Raw genomic sequence first — 19,301 nt, 5'->3', positions numbered from 1 at the left:
CATGGTAAACATGAGAAATGTAAAGCTTCTGCCACCCTAACATGGTTGCAACTGTATTATCATTATTATTATTATTATTTCTGTGGTGCTGGGGATTGAACCCAGGGCCTTGTGTATACGAGGCAAGCACTCTACCAACTGAGCTATATCCCTAGCCCTGCAACTATATGTTTTTTATAAGTAGGAGTATACTCTTAAAGTATAATAAATACATAAGCCACTAACAGTCATGTTATTCAATGTTATACATAAGGAATGTACAATGACTGGCACATGTTTCACATGACTGGCAGTGCAGGAGCTTTACCATGAACACATAATGTTCTGTGCTATTATGTTATGATTCCTATAATGTCACTAGATAATCAGAAATTTTTCTGATTATCTAGTGACATTATAGGATGTATGATGGAACAACATATATGCATTCTGTCAATGACTGAAACATTGTTATGCTGAGTATGACTGTACAGTAATAAAAACAGAATGGTTGTATGGTATAGGAGACAGCGATTGGCATTTTGTAGACATAAGGTATGAAAACACAAAACACAATTGCCAAAAAATGCTGGAAACACACTAGAGTATTGGTTGTTTTCCCTCCTTATCATGTGGAATATGGAGAGCTGTGGCTGGTTACTACTGCTCAGCATGCAAGAGAGTATTATAACCCATAGCTCTGGCCTGGGAGGATCAACATTCAAAAGCTGAAGTGCTGTTTCTATTTAATGTGTGCCACTTTGGCAAAATTGTACATTTGAAGTAACTGTAAACCAAGGATCATTAGTACTAAATTCTTAAGGATCTTGAAGAGATCAGTGCTATAAGTTCTCAAAGGATGCAGGGGTGGTGATCCCCACTACATCCCTATTCAACTCACCTATTTAATCAGTGCAGAAGACAGATGGGATTTGGAGAATGATTGGATAATCCTAAGTTTAACTAGGGGAAGGCTCCCATTGCAGTTGCAGTACCAAAAGTGTTTTCATTGTTTGAACAAATTAATGCAGTTCTTGGTTTCTAGTACCTACCTAACTACTGATCTGACAAATTTCTTTTTCTTCATCTTTATTTACAAAGCGGAGAAGAAGCATTTTGCTTTCAGCTGGTAAGGCCTAACTCAGAAGTATATAAAAACTATCCACCCTATGTCATAATTTAGTACACAGAAATATTAATTGCTTTCTCCTTCCACAAGGTATTACATTGATTGGTCCATTACATAGATATTAGGCTGACTGGACTCATTGACTCGGAAGTAATTTAGTCTTATGAGTAAGATATTTGCATGCCAGAATATAATCTGGCAAAAATTCAAGGACCTCAGTAAAATTTCTAGGGGTCTGGTGATATATGTTGAGATATCACTTCTAAGGTGAAGGGAATGTGGTTGCATCTGCCCCTTCCCATAACCACAAAAGAGGTACACCACCTAGTGGGCCTCTTTGAATTTTGGAAGAAATGTATTCTTTATTTGGGTGTGTTACTGTGGTTGATACTGAGTGACCTGAAAAACTGCTAGTTTTGAGTAGGGCCCAGAATAGGAGAAAGATCTGTAATAGGTCCAGACTATTGCTCAAGCTTCTCAGTTGCTCAGGTTACATAATCTGTCAGATCCAATGACACTTGAAATGTCACTTGCAGATAGGGATGTTCTTTGGAGCTCATAGTAGATCTCTATAGGTAAATCAAGGGGTATATCCTTTTTGGAGCAAAGAACTGCCATCCTTTGTAAATAAGTACACTCCTTTTGAGAAACAGCTCATGGCCTGCTGTTTAGGCCTTAGTGGAAATATAACACTTGTCCACAGGCCACCAGTTATCATGTAACCTGAGATACTAATTGTGAACTGGATGTTATCTGATCCACCAAACCATAAAGTTGGATGTAAACAGCAGCACCCCATCATTAAATGAAACTGGTATATAGGTGATAGGGCCCAAACAGGCCACAAAAGTACAAGTTACATGAAGAATTAGCCCATATGCCCACTACTGCCTTTTTTTTTGCCGTTCTGTACTTGTGACCTTGTAGGAGTTTCCTATAATCATTTGATAGAGGAGAAGGCTTGTGCTTTTTTTGTAGATGATTCGATATGATATGCAGCCACTATCCTCTACAGTGGAGAGCTGTAACACTGTGGCCATTTTCTGGGACATTTGGGTATGACAGTGGTGAAGGGAAACCCTTCCAGTAAGCAGAACTTCCAGCAGTGCACCTGTGTGTTTACTTTGCTGTTACTTCAGCTTGACTAAAAGCAGTCTTAAATCATTTGATTTTATTGGACAATTTTTCTAATTTCTGTTTTCTTCTAAACCTATTTCAAATAATCACAGCTTAAAATTCAACCATGTACTAAGGTTTGACAAAATAATTTATTAAGAAAAACTTTTCTGTGATTGTCTGTTAGTCCATCAACATTACAAAAATGGTGTTTTACAATCACACAATTGTGCAAATCAGATATAGCAGAGGGAGAATTACCACTTTCTAAAGAGTATCATTTGTGATTACTGGGAACAAGGGCCAGTCTGGTGGTGGTGGGGGGAACAAAGAAAATAAATATATCTTAAAGAAGAATTAATGTAGCTTCATAAAATGAAAATTTAATAACTGAGTAAATTTACTCTGTGATTTTATTTCATATTACACAGATACTAAACAAAGTTTCAGTAGATATACACATCAAGTTCTCTAAAGAGGTTACTTGCAAAGTTTCTAAGATTTTTAGCATATCTAATAATTATCGAATAATTTGTTATCGAATAAAGTGCAGGTTTATAAGCCTAATTACAAATTAAGATAGAGTCTAGGAATCTGTAAATTATTAAATAACTCAGTGACTTTGATAAACGATAATGAGGTTACTAGGAGTTAAGTCTGTCCTTATTTCATGTTTGAAATGGATAAATGGATGGATGATGAGTAGGTCAGAATAGACATTATTAGTAAATCAAAGCAGAAGCAAGAATGAGCAAAATGTATTTAAGCCTTTCTAATCCTTTTCAGATTAGAAAAGACTCCAGAATCAAGCTAAAATAATCTGATAAATAGAAACTTGAAACTGAGGTTACAGAATAGGGGAATAATAATCTGAACGGTCATTTTTAAAGAGATGCTAATTTGATGGTGTGTACTGAAAACCGAAAAGCCAAATAGAATGTTTAGAATTAAATAATAAAGTATTAAGGAGTTACTTTACAATAGAAAATGTCATCAGAAATTTTGGTTAAAAAAAAAAAGTTGAACTCCCTCCTAACTGAAAAAAGTTGAACTTCCTTTACATATCTGAGGATAGGAAGCTCAAATGCTCAAAATTCACATTAAATATAACATTATAAGACACCCATTGTAAACATAATAATAACATCAACAATAATAGCAGTAAGTGTAAAATAATCTTCAACAGGTTTTTCAGACATTTACTTGCATGATTCTTGACACTGCACAGGAGTTCAGTAGCAGTTTGAATTGCCTAGGAAGATTATTAAGAAGTATTATTATTTTTTTAAATTAAAGCAAATTTCATCAAGTGTTATAAATGAAAAAGAGGCTTCTCATGTTCTAGAAGGCAGATGGAACAATATTTATACTCTGCAGTTTAATTTTGTTTATAGTTCTTTATATACTATTTAACCTACTTGGATTTATAGTGAAAGACACAAAGATTCAGTCAAAACAGAAAATTTGCTTCTGCAAAACTACAAATTAGAAAATTATTATTAAAGGCCTAAGAGACATTTAGGTTAAAATGTACATGTTTTATACAGGGAATAAAAATTTTGGCAGGGAGAATATAGAAGCAAAAAAGTAAAACAAGGCTTCAAGGAAGATCTAATTTTAAAGGGGCTTAAAGAATAGACAGGATCTAGATATACAGAAAGAGTATGACAGGAGGAAAAAAAAGCCTTATATGAATCAATCTTAGGAAGAATTTCTTATCTATAAAGGTATCAACAAATTTCCACAGTTCATAAAAAAGGTAAGTTGCTAAATGCTATGAAAGCAAATCCAAAGGAAGAGGACAGTTCTATACATGTACTCATTTCTTACCTTCTTTTAATGGAGTTTTGAGGGCAAAATTTTCTTTACTTTCATGATGAAAGGCCTTTGAAGGATCAAAGTGTTTGATACCCAGGACTTTATTCAATTCCTCCTGAAGTTTTCTCTCATTTTGTTTCTTTTTAGCAAGCTGAGATCGGAGTTTTGACACCTCCTACATGAGAAATGTATAGAGAATAAACAATTATTAAAGATCATGTTGGTAGAAATGTATTATTACCAATGTTGCAGGCAAACTGGGCAAAAATCACTATTACACTTTAAAAAGGAATTACAAAATGCCTTTGAACAGCTATGCAAGTGAGATAGACTTTTAAGTCTTTTTGTTTCTCTGTAAGTACAAAGTTATTTTTCTAATAAAAGTTCTACTCAAAAGAAATTGCAGAAATCAACTACTGGCATGATACCATGCAAGCTCTGCTAACCTACTTTCTAGTGAAAAAATTTATAAAAAGGCAATCAATTAAGGCCTCTGAAAAATGGCTACAAAGGCAAAATACTAAATGAAGAAACATTTATTCAAAAAGATCCACAAAAAAATCTGTAGGAAACCTGAAAGTCTGGGGAATTTCAACCCCAACTGCTCTAGCCACATAATCCTTCCTTCCCTCCCAACTTCCAGAGACTTCTTGCCAGCAAGATCAAGGCATCAGACTTTCTCATCTTGCCCAAAGCTTCTATTGCTGTAGTTATATCCTTGCAAATGCAGCTGAGGGTAGAAAATCCCTTCTCCTGCTCAGCCTCACCTGTGGTACAGGGGTTTGACTGGGACACAGTATGTTGAAAATACTGTGACCCTGATCACCCTTGCTCAGGCTCAATTTCATGTCAGAAAAGGCAAGCTGAGAAATTTTCCTTGCAAGACCTCAGCTCTAAGGGCAGATGTAAAATTCAAAAAACCTCCCACTATCCCCAATTTCAGTTCTAGAATTATAGCTCAGATATTGTCTGAAGGAAAAACACACCATAAAATAGCTCCTAATTTCTTTCCAAGGGAAGTGATTTCACTTGGAAGAGATTTCACATGCAGAGATGAAGCCTAAGTATGCTCTAAAGAGCAGAGGTGGTTGTGGTGAAAAGAAACTGGGAGAAGATTAGGGATAGTCTAAATTGTAGGTGGCTAATTTTGTAGGACAGAAATGGGGAATAAAACAGCTGGGATGAGCCTTTCCAGAATCAGAACAAATACCACACAGTACTCTCATATATTACTCCTACAAATGAACCAGAATTTGATTGGATTAATATTGTAGGCAATTTGTATGCCTTAGAACACTACTGAAAACACCCATGAACCAGCAACTAGTAGAGTTATCAGTCATGCGTGTCAGTAAAAGACAGGAAGATAGCACTACCAAAGCAAGACTTACGCCAGAGTAACTAAGCATACCCAAACTATACCTCCCTGAATAGCAACATCAGAGGTACAACAGTGTTGGGAGGCAAGGTTGTCATGTTTGGAAGTATCCACCCTAGATCAACATTATTAGACAAGTGAAAACTATAAGGCAGGTATTAATTTATACACACTAGAATGGCTAGAATCAAAATGTTAGGTGATATCAAGTAATGGTGAGCATATGGAGAAAATGAAACCCTATATTGCTGATAGAAAGTATAATGGTATAGCCCCTTTAGAAAACAGTTCTTTAAATGATTAAACAGAGCTACCATAAAACCCACCAATTTCACTCTTGGGCATATAACCCAGAAAAATAAAAATACATGTCCATATAAAAACTTGGATTTTTTTTAGGGAGAGTATATTGGGGATTGAATGCCAGTGTGCTTTCCCACTGAGCTACATACCCAGTCTTTTTTTTTTTTTTTTTTTTTTTTGAGACAGGGTATTGCCAAGTTCCTGAGGCTATCCTCAAACTTGGGATCCTTCTGTGTTAGCCTCCCCAGTTGCTGGGATTACTGGCTACTGCCCCTGCAGAAAAAACTTGTATGGAAATGATTAAAGTACGATTATTACAATAGCCAAAAGGCAGAAAAAACTCCAAATGGCCATTAACTGATGAATACATAAATGTTTATTCACACAATGAATTGTTATTAGTCCATAAAAAATGAATGAAGTACTAAAACATTCTACAACATGGATGAATCTTAAAAATGTTATGCTGCTTGAAAGAAGACAGTCAAAAAGACTACCTATTATTTGAGGCAATCAATTAGTAGTTGCTTAAGGTTGAAGCTGGGATAGAATAAGGAAATAAGAGGGTAATAGTAAAAAGAACAGGATTTTATTTTGTGGTGATAAAAAGTGATCTATAATTGTGATGCTGCTGCATACATCTGTGAATATACTAAAAACCACAAATTGTGTATTTTAAATGGGGGAATTATATGGGATATGAATTATATCTCAGTAAGCCTATTAAAAATTTAAGCATCTTGGGCCAGGGGTGTGGCTCAATGGTAGAGCACTTGCCTAGCATGCGTGAGGCACTGGGTTCCATCCCCGGCACCACATAAAAATAAAACAATTAAAATAAAGGGTATAATGTCCATCTACAACTTAAAAAAAAATTAAGTATACAAGTGTTTTTGAACATTGTTTGCTTTTATGGTATTTACATCAAGGAATTTGCTATTTTGCATACAGAAATGGATGTGTAAAGCTTTATACATTCTTCCAACTACACCAGTAATTTTAAATGTATTAAACCATAGCTGGAAAACCTGAGCACACTGAATATCCACCTTGTAAACACTAAAATAAATCCATTAATTCTCCGAATTTTCTCTGTAAACTGTTATTTTTTTTCTGAATTAGAAGACTTTCATCATACTTAAATATTATTAATAAGATATTAAGCCTTTAACTTGAATACTAAATAAAACTAAATGCTATTTTACAAACCGATTTCAGTTGGCTATTTTCATCTTTCAATTTCACAACATGCTTGATTTTTTGCTTCAGATTCTGATGACCCAATAATTCCGCATATGAATCTCTTATTTTATTTAGCTGCTCCTGAGTTGCACCATGTTCACTCAACAAAGCCTGTTTCTCTGCTTCAAATGCATCCAGTTGAAGCTAGAAAAGATTTTTTAAATGAAATAAAGACTTAAAATTATTAAATTTTACAGGTTTCATACAGAGCATAAAAAACTAAACCCCAAACCAAACCAAACCACAGTATGCTTACCTATTTTCCAGGATCTCAACAGATTTTCTGATAAATCTTTTAAATTTTTTAGTTTTCATTTTAAATATCATTAAGACAGAGGAAAAGAAACAAGAAAACCAACTAGATCTATCTGATACAGATAGATCTCATGTTATAACCAATATGTTTCTACTGTATTTAAGTGCCAAACTTAGCATTTATCCATTTCTTCTCTTAAAATGATACTATTTGAGCTGGGTGCAGTGGTGCTTGCCTGTAAAGCCAGTGGCTCGGGAGGCTGAGGCAGGAGGATCATGAGTTCAAAGCCAGCATCAGCAACAGGGAGGTGCTAAACAACTCAGTGAGACCCTGTCTCTAAATAAAATACAAAATAGGGCTGGAGATGTGGTTCAATGGTTAAGTGCCCCTGAGTTCAATTCCTGGTACCCCCACCCCCCAAAAAGATAGTATTTGAGATAGATCATAACAAAATGCACATCACAAAGTAACATAGATTAATCATCGAAAGTTTATTATCAGGACAGCCTTCTCTGATTGAACTTTGGGGTACTTGTCCACTGAGCCACATCCCCAGCCCTACTTTTGTACTTTTTAAGGTAGAGACAGGGTCTCAACTGAGTTATTTAGTGCCTCGTTATTGCTCAGTCTGGCTCTGAACTCTTGATTCTCCTGCCTCAGCCTCCTGAGCCACAGGGATTATAGCATACGCTACTGTGCCTGGCTAGAAAGCAACTTTTAACCTGTAAAGAGTACATTAAAAACTTATGGGGGCCGGGGTTATGGCTCAATAGTACAGTACTTGCCTAGCACGTGTGAGGCACTGGGTTCGATTCTCAACACCACATATAAACACATAAATAAATAAAGGTGCATCAATAACTAATAAAAAAGACAAGGGCATGAAAATTTAAGTCTAGTAAAATTTTAAATTATATTTCAATAAAGGTGGAAAAATTTTATGCATAATCCATTTCATAAATCTTTAATTGGAACTTAAAATAAACACATATAAGTTTAATTCTAAGAGACAAACCTGAAAAGGTTTTGTTTTCTTATACAGTTCTTCATAAAGGAGACGCCATTTATTAACTTCCTCAGTTAATTCTGCCACTGTGTTTTCTTTCCCAACTTTTCTATATGGGAAAATTAAATTAAGAAAACATTAATTATGAAAATTAATTACGAATTAGAAAAAAATAACCATTACATGGTACTCACTTTCCCATTCTAACTTACCTTACTTCTTCCTCTTCCAGTTGCTTCTTAAAGTCTTCATCTTGTTGTTTGAGTTGGTTCTGCAAATCAGTTATCTTTTTAAGAGAAGAAACTGTCATTTCTTTAATTTCTACTTCTTTCAGTGCTGATTTGTTCTGTAGATCTACAAGCATCCTTTGAATTTGAGAGAAAAGTCACTAAATATTTTAGACATTGATTTTTCTTTCACTTCCTGCTTTTTAAAATCAAACCAAAATACCCCAAATAACTCAAGTATCTTAATTTTATGGATTTAAATAAAAATTTATAATTTAAGATGACCAAAAGCAAGCCATGGGACAATTCCCTGCACCACTTAGTAGCTGAATTTTGACAATATTAAGAAGTTTTAATGGTTCTAAGGTATTAGTGTGAGCAAGCAGCTTATTCATACCTTGCATATTCTTGATTTGTGCTTTCAGTTGTCAGTATCTGATGTTGAACATCCTCTGCTCTTTTTTCAGCCTTGGCCACTTTTTCCTGTAGTGATGAGTTCTCCAGTCTAAGATCTTCTAGCTCACTAATTATTAATGCTTTATAGCTTATTAAAAAGAAAAAACAAAGTTAAAGTATTTTTCTAACTACTATGAAAATGACAAATAGAGTGAATCAGTTTACATTTAACATACTCTTCAGCAAAGTTAACAAAACTTTATAATATAATCCTGCACTTACACAGGTAGGAATTCAGGCTTCTAAGGTAAGAGTTATGAAGGGAATATACAAAGCACTTTAAGTTGGTAAAATAGGGGAACCTACATTTTGGTTGGTGATTCAGAAAAGGCCTTTCTAAGAAATTTAGAATTAAGCTGAGACATGATGTGTAAGGAGGCATTAGCTAGGCAATTAGGGGAAAGCATTTCAGAGGATAAAGATGATATGAGAGTGAGGTAGAACAATGTCCACTAAAGGGTCAGAATGGAATCTAATGAATAAGAGAGGCAGAAACAGAAGCCAGAGCCATGAAACCAATCAGGGGCACAATGGGTTTACCTAAAGAATAAGGGAGAAGCATTAATTTGTATGCAGATTACTCCAGAGATATGTGGAGGATGGATCCTGAAAATTAGAGGATGGAAAACCAGGAGATCAGAAGGAAGACAATTATTTATCATCCCAGGTGAGCAATTATGGAGGCTTAAACTAAGGTGTTAACAATGGAAAGATGGGAGATCTGTTTTGTAGGCAGAACAGAAAAACTAAAGAGATTAATTGGATGTTGGTGGGAAGGGAAAGAAAAACAAGTTTAGGATTTATGGAGTGAAAGGCTGGAAGATGAAGACGTTATTGCTTGCAATTAAAAAAAAACATGATAAAACAATGAGAGAATAGAGGTGGAAAGAGAAAGAAGACCAATAATTATTTGATGCAGGTTATTATCAGGCAATAATAAAATATCTACTTCAATATATCAAGTACACAGAGATGTATGATATGGAGCTGAAAAGATAAGTGTGTTTGAAGAAAAAAATTTTCATGTCATTAGCATACTGATAATATATAACGAATTAAGAGTTCCTGAAGCACTATTTTTTAAAAAGTTTTTTTATGGTTGTACATAGACAGAATGCCTTTATTTCATTTGTATTCTTTTATGTGGTGCTTAGGATTGAACCCAGTGCCTCACACCAGCTAGGCAAGTGCTCTGCCACTAAGCTACAGTCCCTCCCCTGAAGCACTATTTTTAAGCCAGTCTGCCCCCCCAACAGTGTCTCATTAAGTCACCAGGCTGGCCTCAAACTTGTCCTCCTACTGTCTCAGTCTCCCATGTTGCTCTAAAGCACTATTTTTTAAACCACTGAGAAGAAAAATTCCTTTATTTATTTATTTATTTTTTCCTTTTTTTTTCTTTTTTTAATTTTTATTGGTTGTTCACAACATTACAAAGCTCTTGACATATCATATTTCATACATTAGATTGAAGTGGGTTATGAACGAAAAATTCCTTTAGAGGACACTGTGATTGTGTTATTTACATATATGTTCTGATATATAAAAGTTTTTAGTGAAATATATGAAAAGTAAAATGAAAAGTAAAACTTGAAACTTTAAGAAGAAAAATAGGTAAATATCTTCATGTTGCTGGGATAGAAAGAAGTTCTTATAAAATTTATAAATTTAAAAGAATAATTAAAATTTCCAAATTTAAAATCAAGAATTTCCACCCATCACAAGAAACCATGAAGAAAATGCAGACAGGCTACACTGTGGAAGAAAATATTTACAACTCATAGCATTAGCATAGTGGCAAAATTTTAAAAGTACAGCAGCTTTGGTGAGAAAGTAGAACACTGGGTATATTCTTACCCTCACTTTAGAAAATGATTGGTATTAAATTTTAAAAATTATCATTTACATACAAGGATTCTTATACTTGTGTACTAGGAGACGCTAAGATAATTTTCATTAAATATACCACCAACAATAACCAAAACATAAATAAATACATTTAAAAAAAGGAACAACCCAAATGTGCAAAGTAAGAATGCATAAAAAAATTGTGGTATGTTCATACTCAGATATTCACAGCATGACCATGAACAAACTATATTCTCATGAAACAATATAATTCTGTTCTAGAAATACATAAGGCAGAGTGAAAACGCAAGTCAAGTCATAGGAAATGGCATATGGTATGATGACAATTTCTGTTCATGCTAAGAGTAAAATTAGATAAGTGATATTTGTATGGGTATACATGTTATAAAACTATAATGCATGGGGAAAAAGATGAGAAAATACTAAATGGAGGCTTTGAGACAGTGTTACCTGTTCAGAAATGGCATAGAGATGAAACTCATACAACCAATTTGTTGAATATCATTATACTTAATGGTTGTCTTTCATGGGTTCACATGTATTGGTTTTATACTTTATGCTTTATTATTCATGTATATTCTTTTGTGTCTAATATATGTATTAAAGTGGCAGAAACCTCCTCTCCAAATGGTCTAAACTATGATAAACAAAAATATTAATACACTGTTATCTTTTGCAATTAAACTTCTTTTTTTTTTAAAGGAAAAATAGCAAGAGGTAAAGAAGTAGATATAATATGCAGACAGATAAGCTTCTATTAAGAAGATGGACTGGGAATAGGAATATAATTTTAGGTTAAGACATATTAGAAATGGTTTGTATTGGACATGTACAAGAAGCAAGGAAGGGTCAAGGAGATTTTTTTTTAAAATCATGCATTTTAAAGATGACTGCACATTAACATTAATTCATATTGATGGGGAAAATTCCAGTAGAAAGGTTGAAAATTTTGAGAAACAAGGATCAAATATATAGTGATGTCACTGAAGGTTAAAAGATAGAAATAATCTAGTAGGTAAGAAGACAGTATGACTTTATAGCCATGTGGCTGTTTTTTAAGTTTGATGAGGACATGAAAGTTTTTGAATTTAAGCAAACAATATCAGGGAAGTAAAATAGAAGTGTCAAAAGTTCAAGAATGCATGAAATTTAAACTGGGTAGTGGGAGTGAAACATTTCTGAATAAATATAGTGACCAATTTATGGCAAGTCATTATGGTATGGAAAGTAATACCAAGTGTCATAGAACACGCCTATAATTACAGTAACTTGGGAGACTGGGAAACTGAGACAAGAGAATTACAAGTTCCCAGACCAGCAAGTTAGTGAAACTGTCTCAAGATAACAAAAAGGGCTGGGGATATAGCTCAGTAATAGAGCACTGTTGAGTTGAATCCCAAGGACCACAAAACAAAACAACAACAAAAATAATTTAAAGTAGTACCAGCCATCCTCTGTGTGATTACTTTGTTCACAGATTTCTGTAGATAAACACTTCTCCCTGCTCACATTATATTTGAGAGTAAAGGCTCCTAAGAAAAATACCTTTCAAATTGAGCAGTAACATCTCCAAGGTTTTGCACTGTACTATTATACCTTTCCTGCAAAATTAGGGTGGCCTGCATGTGAGCAGCATCATTTTTCTCCATTTCAGCTTCTTTCCTAAGAAAAAGAAAAATTTAGAAGATAAAACGCTAACAACAGATCATTAAGAAAGAGAATACATAGGAAATGTGAATCATACAACTCCTATCTTCATCTTTGCAGGACCTGCATTAGTTTAGAGTTTATGGCCTAATTCTCATATTTTTATTTACTGTACTAAGAGTACTGGCTTCATCTTATTTCTTCTGCTCTTATTTTACTTTTTCATCCAAATTTATGCATTACTAAATTCCTTTTTTCATACCATATGCATTTAAGTGGGTGTTTAAAATTTGGGGGACAGGAGGTAAGTAAAAGCCCTAATGCAGAATCTTAACAACAAAAGCCCCAAATTACAAGTTAAAAAGTACCCAGATTAACTCAAGTTTCATTCTCTGCACTTAGATACTAATACTAAACATAGTTAAACACTTCATTTTAAAAGTTCTTTTGGAAAAAGAGTTATAAGATTCTGTGGATTATTCTGATTATATGATTAATCCACATAATTAATTGTTATAAAAAATTCAACACTTAAATGGATTATTTTATATTGACAAAATAAATTAAGTCATCTTTATATATTATAAATCACAGAATTTTTTGAAATATTCATGATAGATTATCAAAATGGTGAAAAAGTTTTTACATAGTTATCTGAGCTTATGAGAAACCTTTTAAAGAATATACAAAAGTAAAACTGTAATAAGCATTGTGTACTTACAAACTAGGTAGGACACTGAAATAAGATAAATAGTTAATCAGGTTCATTAAGCAATGAGTTTAGATTTTTAAAATATACACATCACAGCAAAAGCTATCAAATGTTACTAAAGGGTTTGTAATAAAAACATTTTCTTCCTTATCCTTTAGAGAAATTACTTTCAATCCTTAGTTGATCTTTTCCTAAGCCTGAAATTTCTAGTCTAGGAGAGACCCTAGAGATCATCTTATAATTAAATTTCTTTATTTTATAGAAAATGATAGAAACTAATGATGTTTTGCTCAGAATCAGACAGTTAGTTAACAGATGCAATAATAAAATTCTTATGTCTTGAATACTACACCAGGGCTGGGGATGTGGCTCAAGCGGTAGCGCGCTCGCCTGGCATGCGTGCGGCCCAGGTTCGATCCTCAGCACCACATACCAACAAAGATGTTGTGTCCGCCAAGAACTAAAAAATAAATATTAAAAATTCTCTCTCTCTCTCTCTCTCTCTCTAAAAAAAAAAAAAAAAAAAAGAAAAAAGAAAAAATTGAATACTACACCAGAGTTCTTTGTCTTTAGGATAAATGTCTCAACTATCCTCTGTGAAATTGATATCTACTCAGTTTCTTAAGGTTCCTGTTCTTTAAAACTGGGAGCAGTACAGAACAATCCCCCTAGTTATACTTTTGTACTGTTTCCCAAAAAACAGGTATAAACTCTTAAGTGTTCTTTGCCATCACCAATCACAAAAAAAATAGAAGAGATTAATAACAAAAAAAATTCAACAAGAAAAAGTGGGAGATTTACTATAATAATATAGGTTCATATCTAATCCATGGTTCCTTACTAATAAAATGTTTTAGTGATGAGTTCCTAAGGATTTGCAATTCAAATTCAAGAATCAAAATGGATATTTTAATATAAATACATAAAATGGTGAAAGAGGTATAATATAATGAAAGGAATATAAAATTAGAGTCAAAAACCAAAATGAGATCTCAGATTTTCTACTTTGATAAAATTCTTATTTTTTAATGTTTTCCATTTCTGGTGTTTTTTTCCCATTTTGTAATGAAATGTAATGAAAAGTACCACTTACACTATGTAAATTGATGTACACATAGATAAAAAAATGCAATCCATTTTATTATTAAAGGGTAGAGTTATTAGTTTTTTTTCCCCTAAATTCATCACTGTAAAGCTGATGTACAGTGACTTTTAGAATACATAAGAGTAGTAAAATAGCACAAAGCTTCTGTCATTTGTTAACTAAAACTACTTCTGGCCTTAAAAATTTAAGAAGGGACAATACTTTTTATTTTAGCTGTCATATTGGCTTGCACAGACATTCTTTGCATGTATAGACTTTGTCTATTCCTTCTTGAAAAGCAATTTCAATCTCACATATTCACAATTGAAGTGAGAATCTTAAAAAAATAAACCAGGAAATAATTTTAAACATCTCAAATCATATATAAATAAGAGGTACACTATTAATACAAACTCTTTCAACTGTTCTTCTAGGAGTTTTAGTTCTTCTGCTGTAGTTTTTGTTTCCTCTTCCAACTGTTTGACCAGTCTTTCAGTTTGTTCTTCCTTTTGCTGAACTAGATCTAGTTCTTCCAGTGCAAGCTTTAATTCTTCCTTAAAAAGAGTTCTTTCTTTAATCATTTCTTCTTGATAAAAAAATAGCTTCTGCTGAAGATTAGAAGATAATTCCTATATCCAAAAAGATAACCAACAAAATAATTTGAAATGGCATTCTTAGGTTTTAGAAGAGACAAAAAAATTTATATATATATATATATATATATATATATATATATATATATAATGAAGTATGAAAACTAAATTTAAGAGTTTCAAAATAACATTAAAAATATAGATATATGGCTGGGCATAGTGGCATATGCCTGTAATCCCAGTAACTCGGGGGGCTGAGACCCTAAACAACTCAGTGACATCCTGTCTCAAAGGTAAAGCGCCTCTGGGTTCAATCCTCAGGACTATATATATTATATATAAATAAACATAAACATAAATAGACAAACACAAACTTTTTTCATGAGCTATTTTCCACATCTTAACACTGTGGCAACTTTCATTTCAGGCTTTTTTTTCCTATGCAACATACACATAAACTTATAAAACTAAAATTATATTTATATCTGTTTTACAACTGGTTTTTATGTATACTTTTCTCCTATAATACTATATAAAAGCATTTTATGATTTCAACATTATATAAAATACTTTAAGCTATATAGTACATCAATTATATAAACACATCATCATTGTGAAAAACATTCTAACATTACAAAGAAAATGACTATTATCTTTGACTACTTCCCACCCCAACTTTAGTTGTCTCTGCCCAGAAACATCTACTAATTTGGAACATGTATGCCTTCTGGTCTTTGTCAATATATTTATATATACGCATACATATTTTTTGGACATATGTAAAGGTCATTATAAAAAATCATAGATAGTTGAGATCTTTCTAACTCAATGTGTTCTACTTCATTTGTTGTACGTTAACCAAATACATACTACTTCACATCAATGCTGCAGTCCGGCTGCAGCAAAATAACCGGGGTGTGGGTGTGGGTGCGTGTGTGTGTGACGAGCAACTTGGTGTACATTGGTACAGCAGGAGTGGGAGCTGTTTATTGTAGGACAGGAGCGGTATTTATACATTCCACACAGCTTATATAACTAACATAAACTAGATACGGCAGTCAACCAATAAGGAATCTCCACACTTCATGGCTCGCTGGCTTACTTCACAAACCACTCCCTCTGGCATTTTGCCAGGTGCCATCCAGACTTGTTTACAGACTGTAACACATCAATGCATGTAAGTACCAATTGTCTCAACCATTACCAATATTTTACATTATTAAATGTTTTAATTTTCACCAATCTTGTAAATGGAAAAATTTTATTTCCATTTCCTTGATTACTACTGAGATGGAGCATCTTTCATAAGATATGGGAGAATTATCTATTTCTGCACTATATTTTAGTGGACTGTTTTCTCTCTCTGTCTCTCTCTCTCTGTCTCTCTTTCACACACACACACACACACACACACACACACACACACGTAATGTTATTCATGTAATCTAAATTTTATAATTATATTTTTCCTGTAGTAAGATATTCTTCTAAAGACAACTCTAAATGTCTACATGGGCTTCAAATACAAAAATGTAATAGGAAAGCAATGTTAAATGATCCCTACTTTGCTACATCTGTATTTTAATTATTTGACATTATTAATAACCACATAGTGAACACATTGTGAAGGTGTATGGCTAAGTCTTCAGAATATCCATGGTCATTTCCTCAGGATTAGATTTTAAAATTAGAATTGTTGGATCAAAGGATATATAACAAAGTTTTCTGACAGTGAAATTTATGACACATAATAAGCATTCTTTAATTTAAAAAAACATTGCAGTTAATTACTTTCTCTTGTTGGAGAAGTGACTCAATTTGCAACTCTTTTTGTTGTAGTCTTTCATGTTCTTGTTTTTCCAGAATAAGCTTCTCTTTTAAGTTTTGCATCTCTGCATTCAGACTTTTATCCCTTTCCGTTTTCCTGCTGAGAAGGTCTTCTATAAAAGGAAAACATTTAAAATACTGTAACAACATACAAACAACATTAAAAAAAACCTAGATACCCAAAATACTTCATTATGCTGGTGTTTAGCACAATTCACAGATCAAAAATTTTCAAAGGAAAAAAGCAAAAAATTATGAAGCTTGTACAATTATTACAACATATAACATATATTGTATGCTATATAACAAAACCCTCAAAATTAGTTCTATGTTATCTACCAATTTTAAATAGCCAGTCAAGGGAAGTCATGAACTGTACAATTGTTTCTTTTTCTATCAAGAAAAGCAACATACTGAAATAGAGAATAAACATTATAAAAAAAATTTCAAATACAGAATAAGGTTTTCTGTTGTTGATTACATAATTTTAAAAAAGTTGTTTTGACATAGCAGTGCTTTTCTTAAATACAATAATGCACTAACTATAAACACAATAATACCTTTTTCTCTTTCAAGCAGCTCACATTTAGCATTCAGGTCTTCTACTTGTTTAGACAAGATAACATTTTCCTCAATAGACTGCTTAAGGATTAAAATTTCATGATTCTTCTCTTTCACATGTTCTTCTAACTGGGCAATATCTAGCTTATATTTTTCCACTTGATCTGATGCACAACTATATTAAAAATATTGAAAAAGAGCATATCTTTTTAGGCACATGGAAACAGCAAAAAGATGAAAATGATGTTTTCATCAGTGTTTAACAAAATAAGGTTCAATATTAAGCTACGTTTTCATATTACCTAATTTCTTCGATGTATTCTAAGAGTTTCTCTGTTTCAGATTTTTCATCAATCTTTTCTTTCTCTATTGAAACACTAAAAAAAAAAATTGGATGTTAGTTTATTTAATAATTGCACATATAGGAAGGGGATAGGAAAGGCAGCAGAATACAAGAGACACTAGTATGGCAGTATGTATAAACGTGGATGTATAACCAATGTGATCCTGCAATCTGGACACGTGGTAAAAATAAGGATTCATACCCCACTTGAATCAAATGTATGAAATATGATATGTCAAGATCATTGTAATGTTTTGAGCAACCAATAAAAAAATTTCACATAATGCTTACTATGTATAAGATACTGTTGTATTAGGCAAGTGACTGCAGAGTTCAAATTCTTAATCATTAAGAGTGACTTACTTCTCAGGTTGACAATTTATATGCAAGCGAGAGACTAATGATTTTACTTAAGTAAAAAAGATTTTCAAAGGTACTATGACAAAAGAGCTATGATAATGAGAATCATCTCACAACATCCCAAATCAAAGACATAATCTTATTTTGTAGCTTTCTTGGTCTCCTTACCCACCCAAATAGCATTTTGAGTGTCATAAAGCTTTTGTTTCAGGCTATCTGGCATTCAATTATTTATATGTTCAACTCTTCTTAACAACCTAATTTAAGAAATGAACAAAAGACTTAACTAGACATTTCACAACAGAAGATGTAGAAATGATCTATAAGTACACAGAAAGATATTCAAGGTTCATAGTAACAAAGTTACAAATTACCACTTCAAATCCATTAAAAAGGCCAAAGTAAACAGGATACATCAAATGGTGTTAGAAATATAGAACCACCTTGCTAGTGGGGGTATAAATGATACAACAACTTTGAGGGTTTTTTTTTAATGTTATATATTACCCTATGACCCAAGAATTCCACTTCTAGATATTTACACATGAAAAGTACAAATAAATATCCACAAAAATGTATGTTTATAGTAGTCTTCTTCAGAGTAAGAAACTTTTAAAAAGGCCTAAAATGGTGAAAAGAACAGTAAACAAATAGAGATGTATTCATAGAATAGAATGCTACTTGGAAATAAAAAGGAAGAAGAGTATACATTGATGAATTGTGAAAAATTATGTCATACAAAAGAAGCCCCCAACTAATACTATAACAAACTTCTCATTTATGATGAAAAATAGAAAGTAGCTGCAGGGATGGCCAGCATTACATAGGTAACGAGGGGTATGAAAGTAACTTTCTGAGGGAATGGAGATATTCTCTCTGTTATTTGGTTAATGGTCACAAAAATGTATATAGCTGTCAAAAGTTATCAACCTGAATATTTAAGATCCGTGCATTTATTATATGTAAATTACAGAAGTAATTATAAAAAAGGAATATTACTATGCATTAATCACAGCTTCTTATACCAGTGTTTCTCAGTTTGGTTCCGACTACCATCTCCGTAAGATTACACTAATGGGAAGATCATAAGCATTTCCTTTTCATTGCTACTGAAGATGGGACAAAAGTACTACATTCATATAACTTTCTAGCATTAAATGTTTGAGAATGATTAGGGTTCACTGTCACTTAAGAGAAATAGGGAGGACTGGAGTGTAGCTCAGTGATAGAGTGCTTATCTAGCATACACAAGGCCATGGGTTTAATTCCCAGGACCACAAAAATAAATAAATAAAAGCATACTCCTGGATCCCAGTGTGGGCTTCCTATGTAAACCATGGAGGATTGAAAAAAAAAAAAAAAGAAGAGAGAGAGAGAGAAACAGGAAAATTAAGGAAG

The 19,301-nt window shown here is 33.0% G+C and overlaps 1 protein-coding gene across 2 annotated transcripts in view; it reads right to left on the bottom strand.

Annotated features, from left to right (window-relative positions):
* Positions 1–2,419: 2,419 nt before the first annotated feature.
* Hmmr (hyaluronan mediated motility receptor) overlaps positions 2,420–19,301 on the bottom strand; it is a 29,340-nt gene continuing 12,458 nt past the window's right edge. For both annotated transcript variants that reach the window (XM_026395362.2, XM_077797727.1), the window contains 11 exons: positions 17,503–17,577; positions 17,200–17,375; positions 16,604–16,752; positions 14,634–14,848; positions 12,322–12,438; positions 8,852–8,998; positions 8,440–8,592; positions 8,237–8,336; positions 6,933–7,109; positions 4,055–4,217; positions 2,420–3,476 (listed from right to left, as the gene is read on the bottom strand). In XM_026395362.2, coding sequence (XP_026251147.2) covers positions 3,457–3,476; positions 4,055–4,217; positions 6,933–7,109; positions 8,237–8,336; positions 8,440–8,592; positions 8,852–8,998; positions 12,322–12,438; positions 14,634–14,848; positions 16,604–16,752; positions 17,200–17,375; positions 17,503–17,577 — 1,492 coding nt within the window. In that variant the 3' untranslated portion in view covers positions 2,420–3,456. The remainder of the gene's footprint in view (positions 3,477–4,054; positions 4,218–6,932; positions 7,110–8,236; positions 8,337–8,439; positions 8,593–8,851; positions 8,999–12,321; positions 12,439–14,633; positions 14,849–16,603; positions 16,753–17,199; positions 17,376–17,502; positions 17,578–19,301) is intronic.

The sequence above is a fragment of the Urocitellus parryii genome, chromosome 1 (genome assembly GCF_045843805.1).
Source record: "Urocitellus parryii isolate mUroPar1 chromosome 1, mUroPar1.hap1, whole genome shotgun sequence".
Lineage (NCBI taxonomy): Eukaryota > Metazoa > Chordata > Mammalia > Rodentia > Sciuridae > Urocitellus > Urocitellus parryii.
This window is presented reverse-complemented; position numbering and strand designations above follow the sequence as displayed.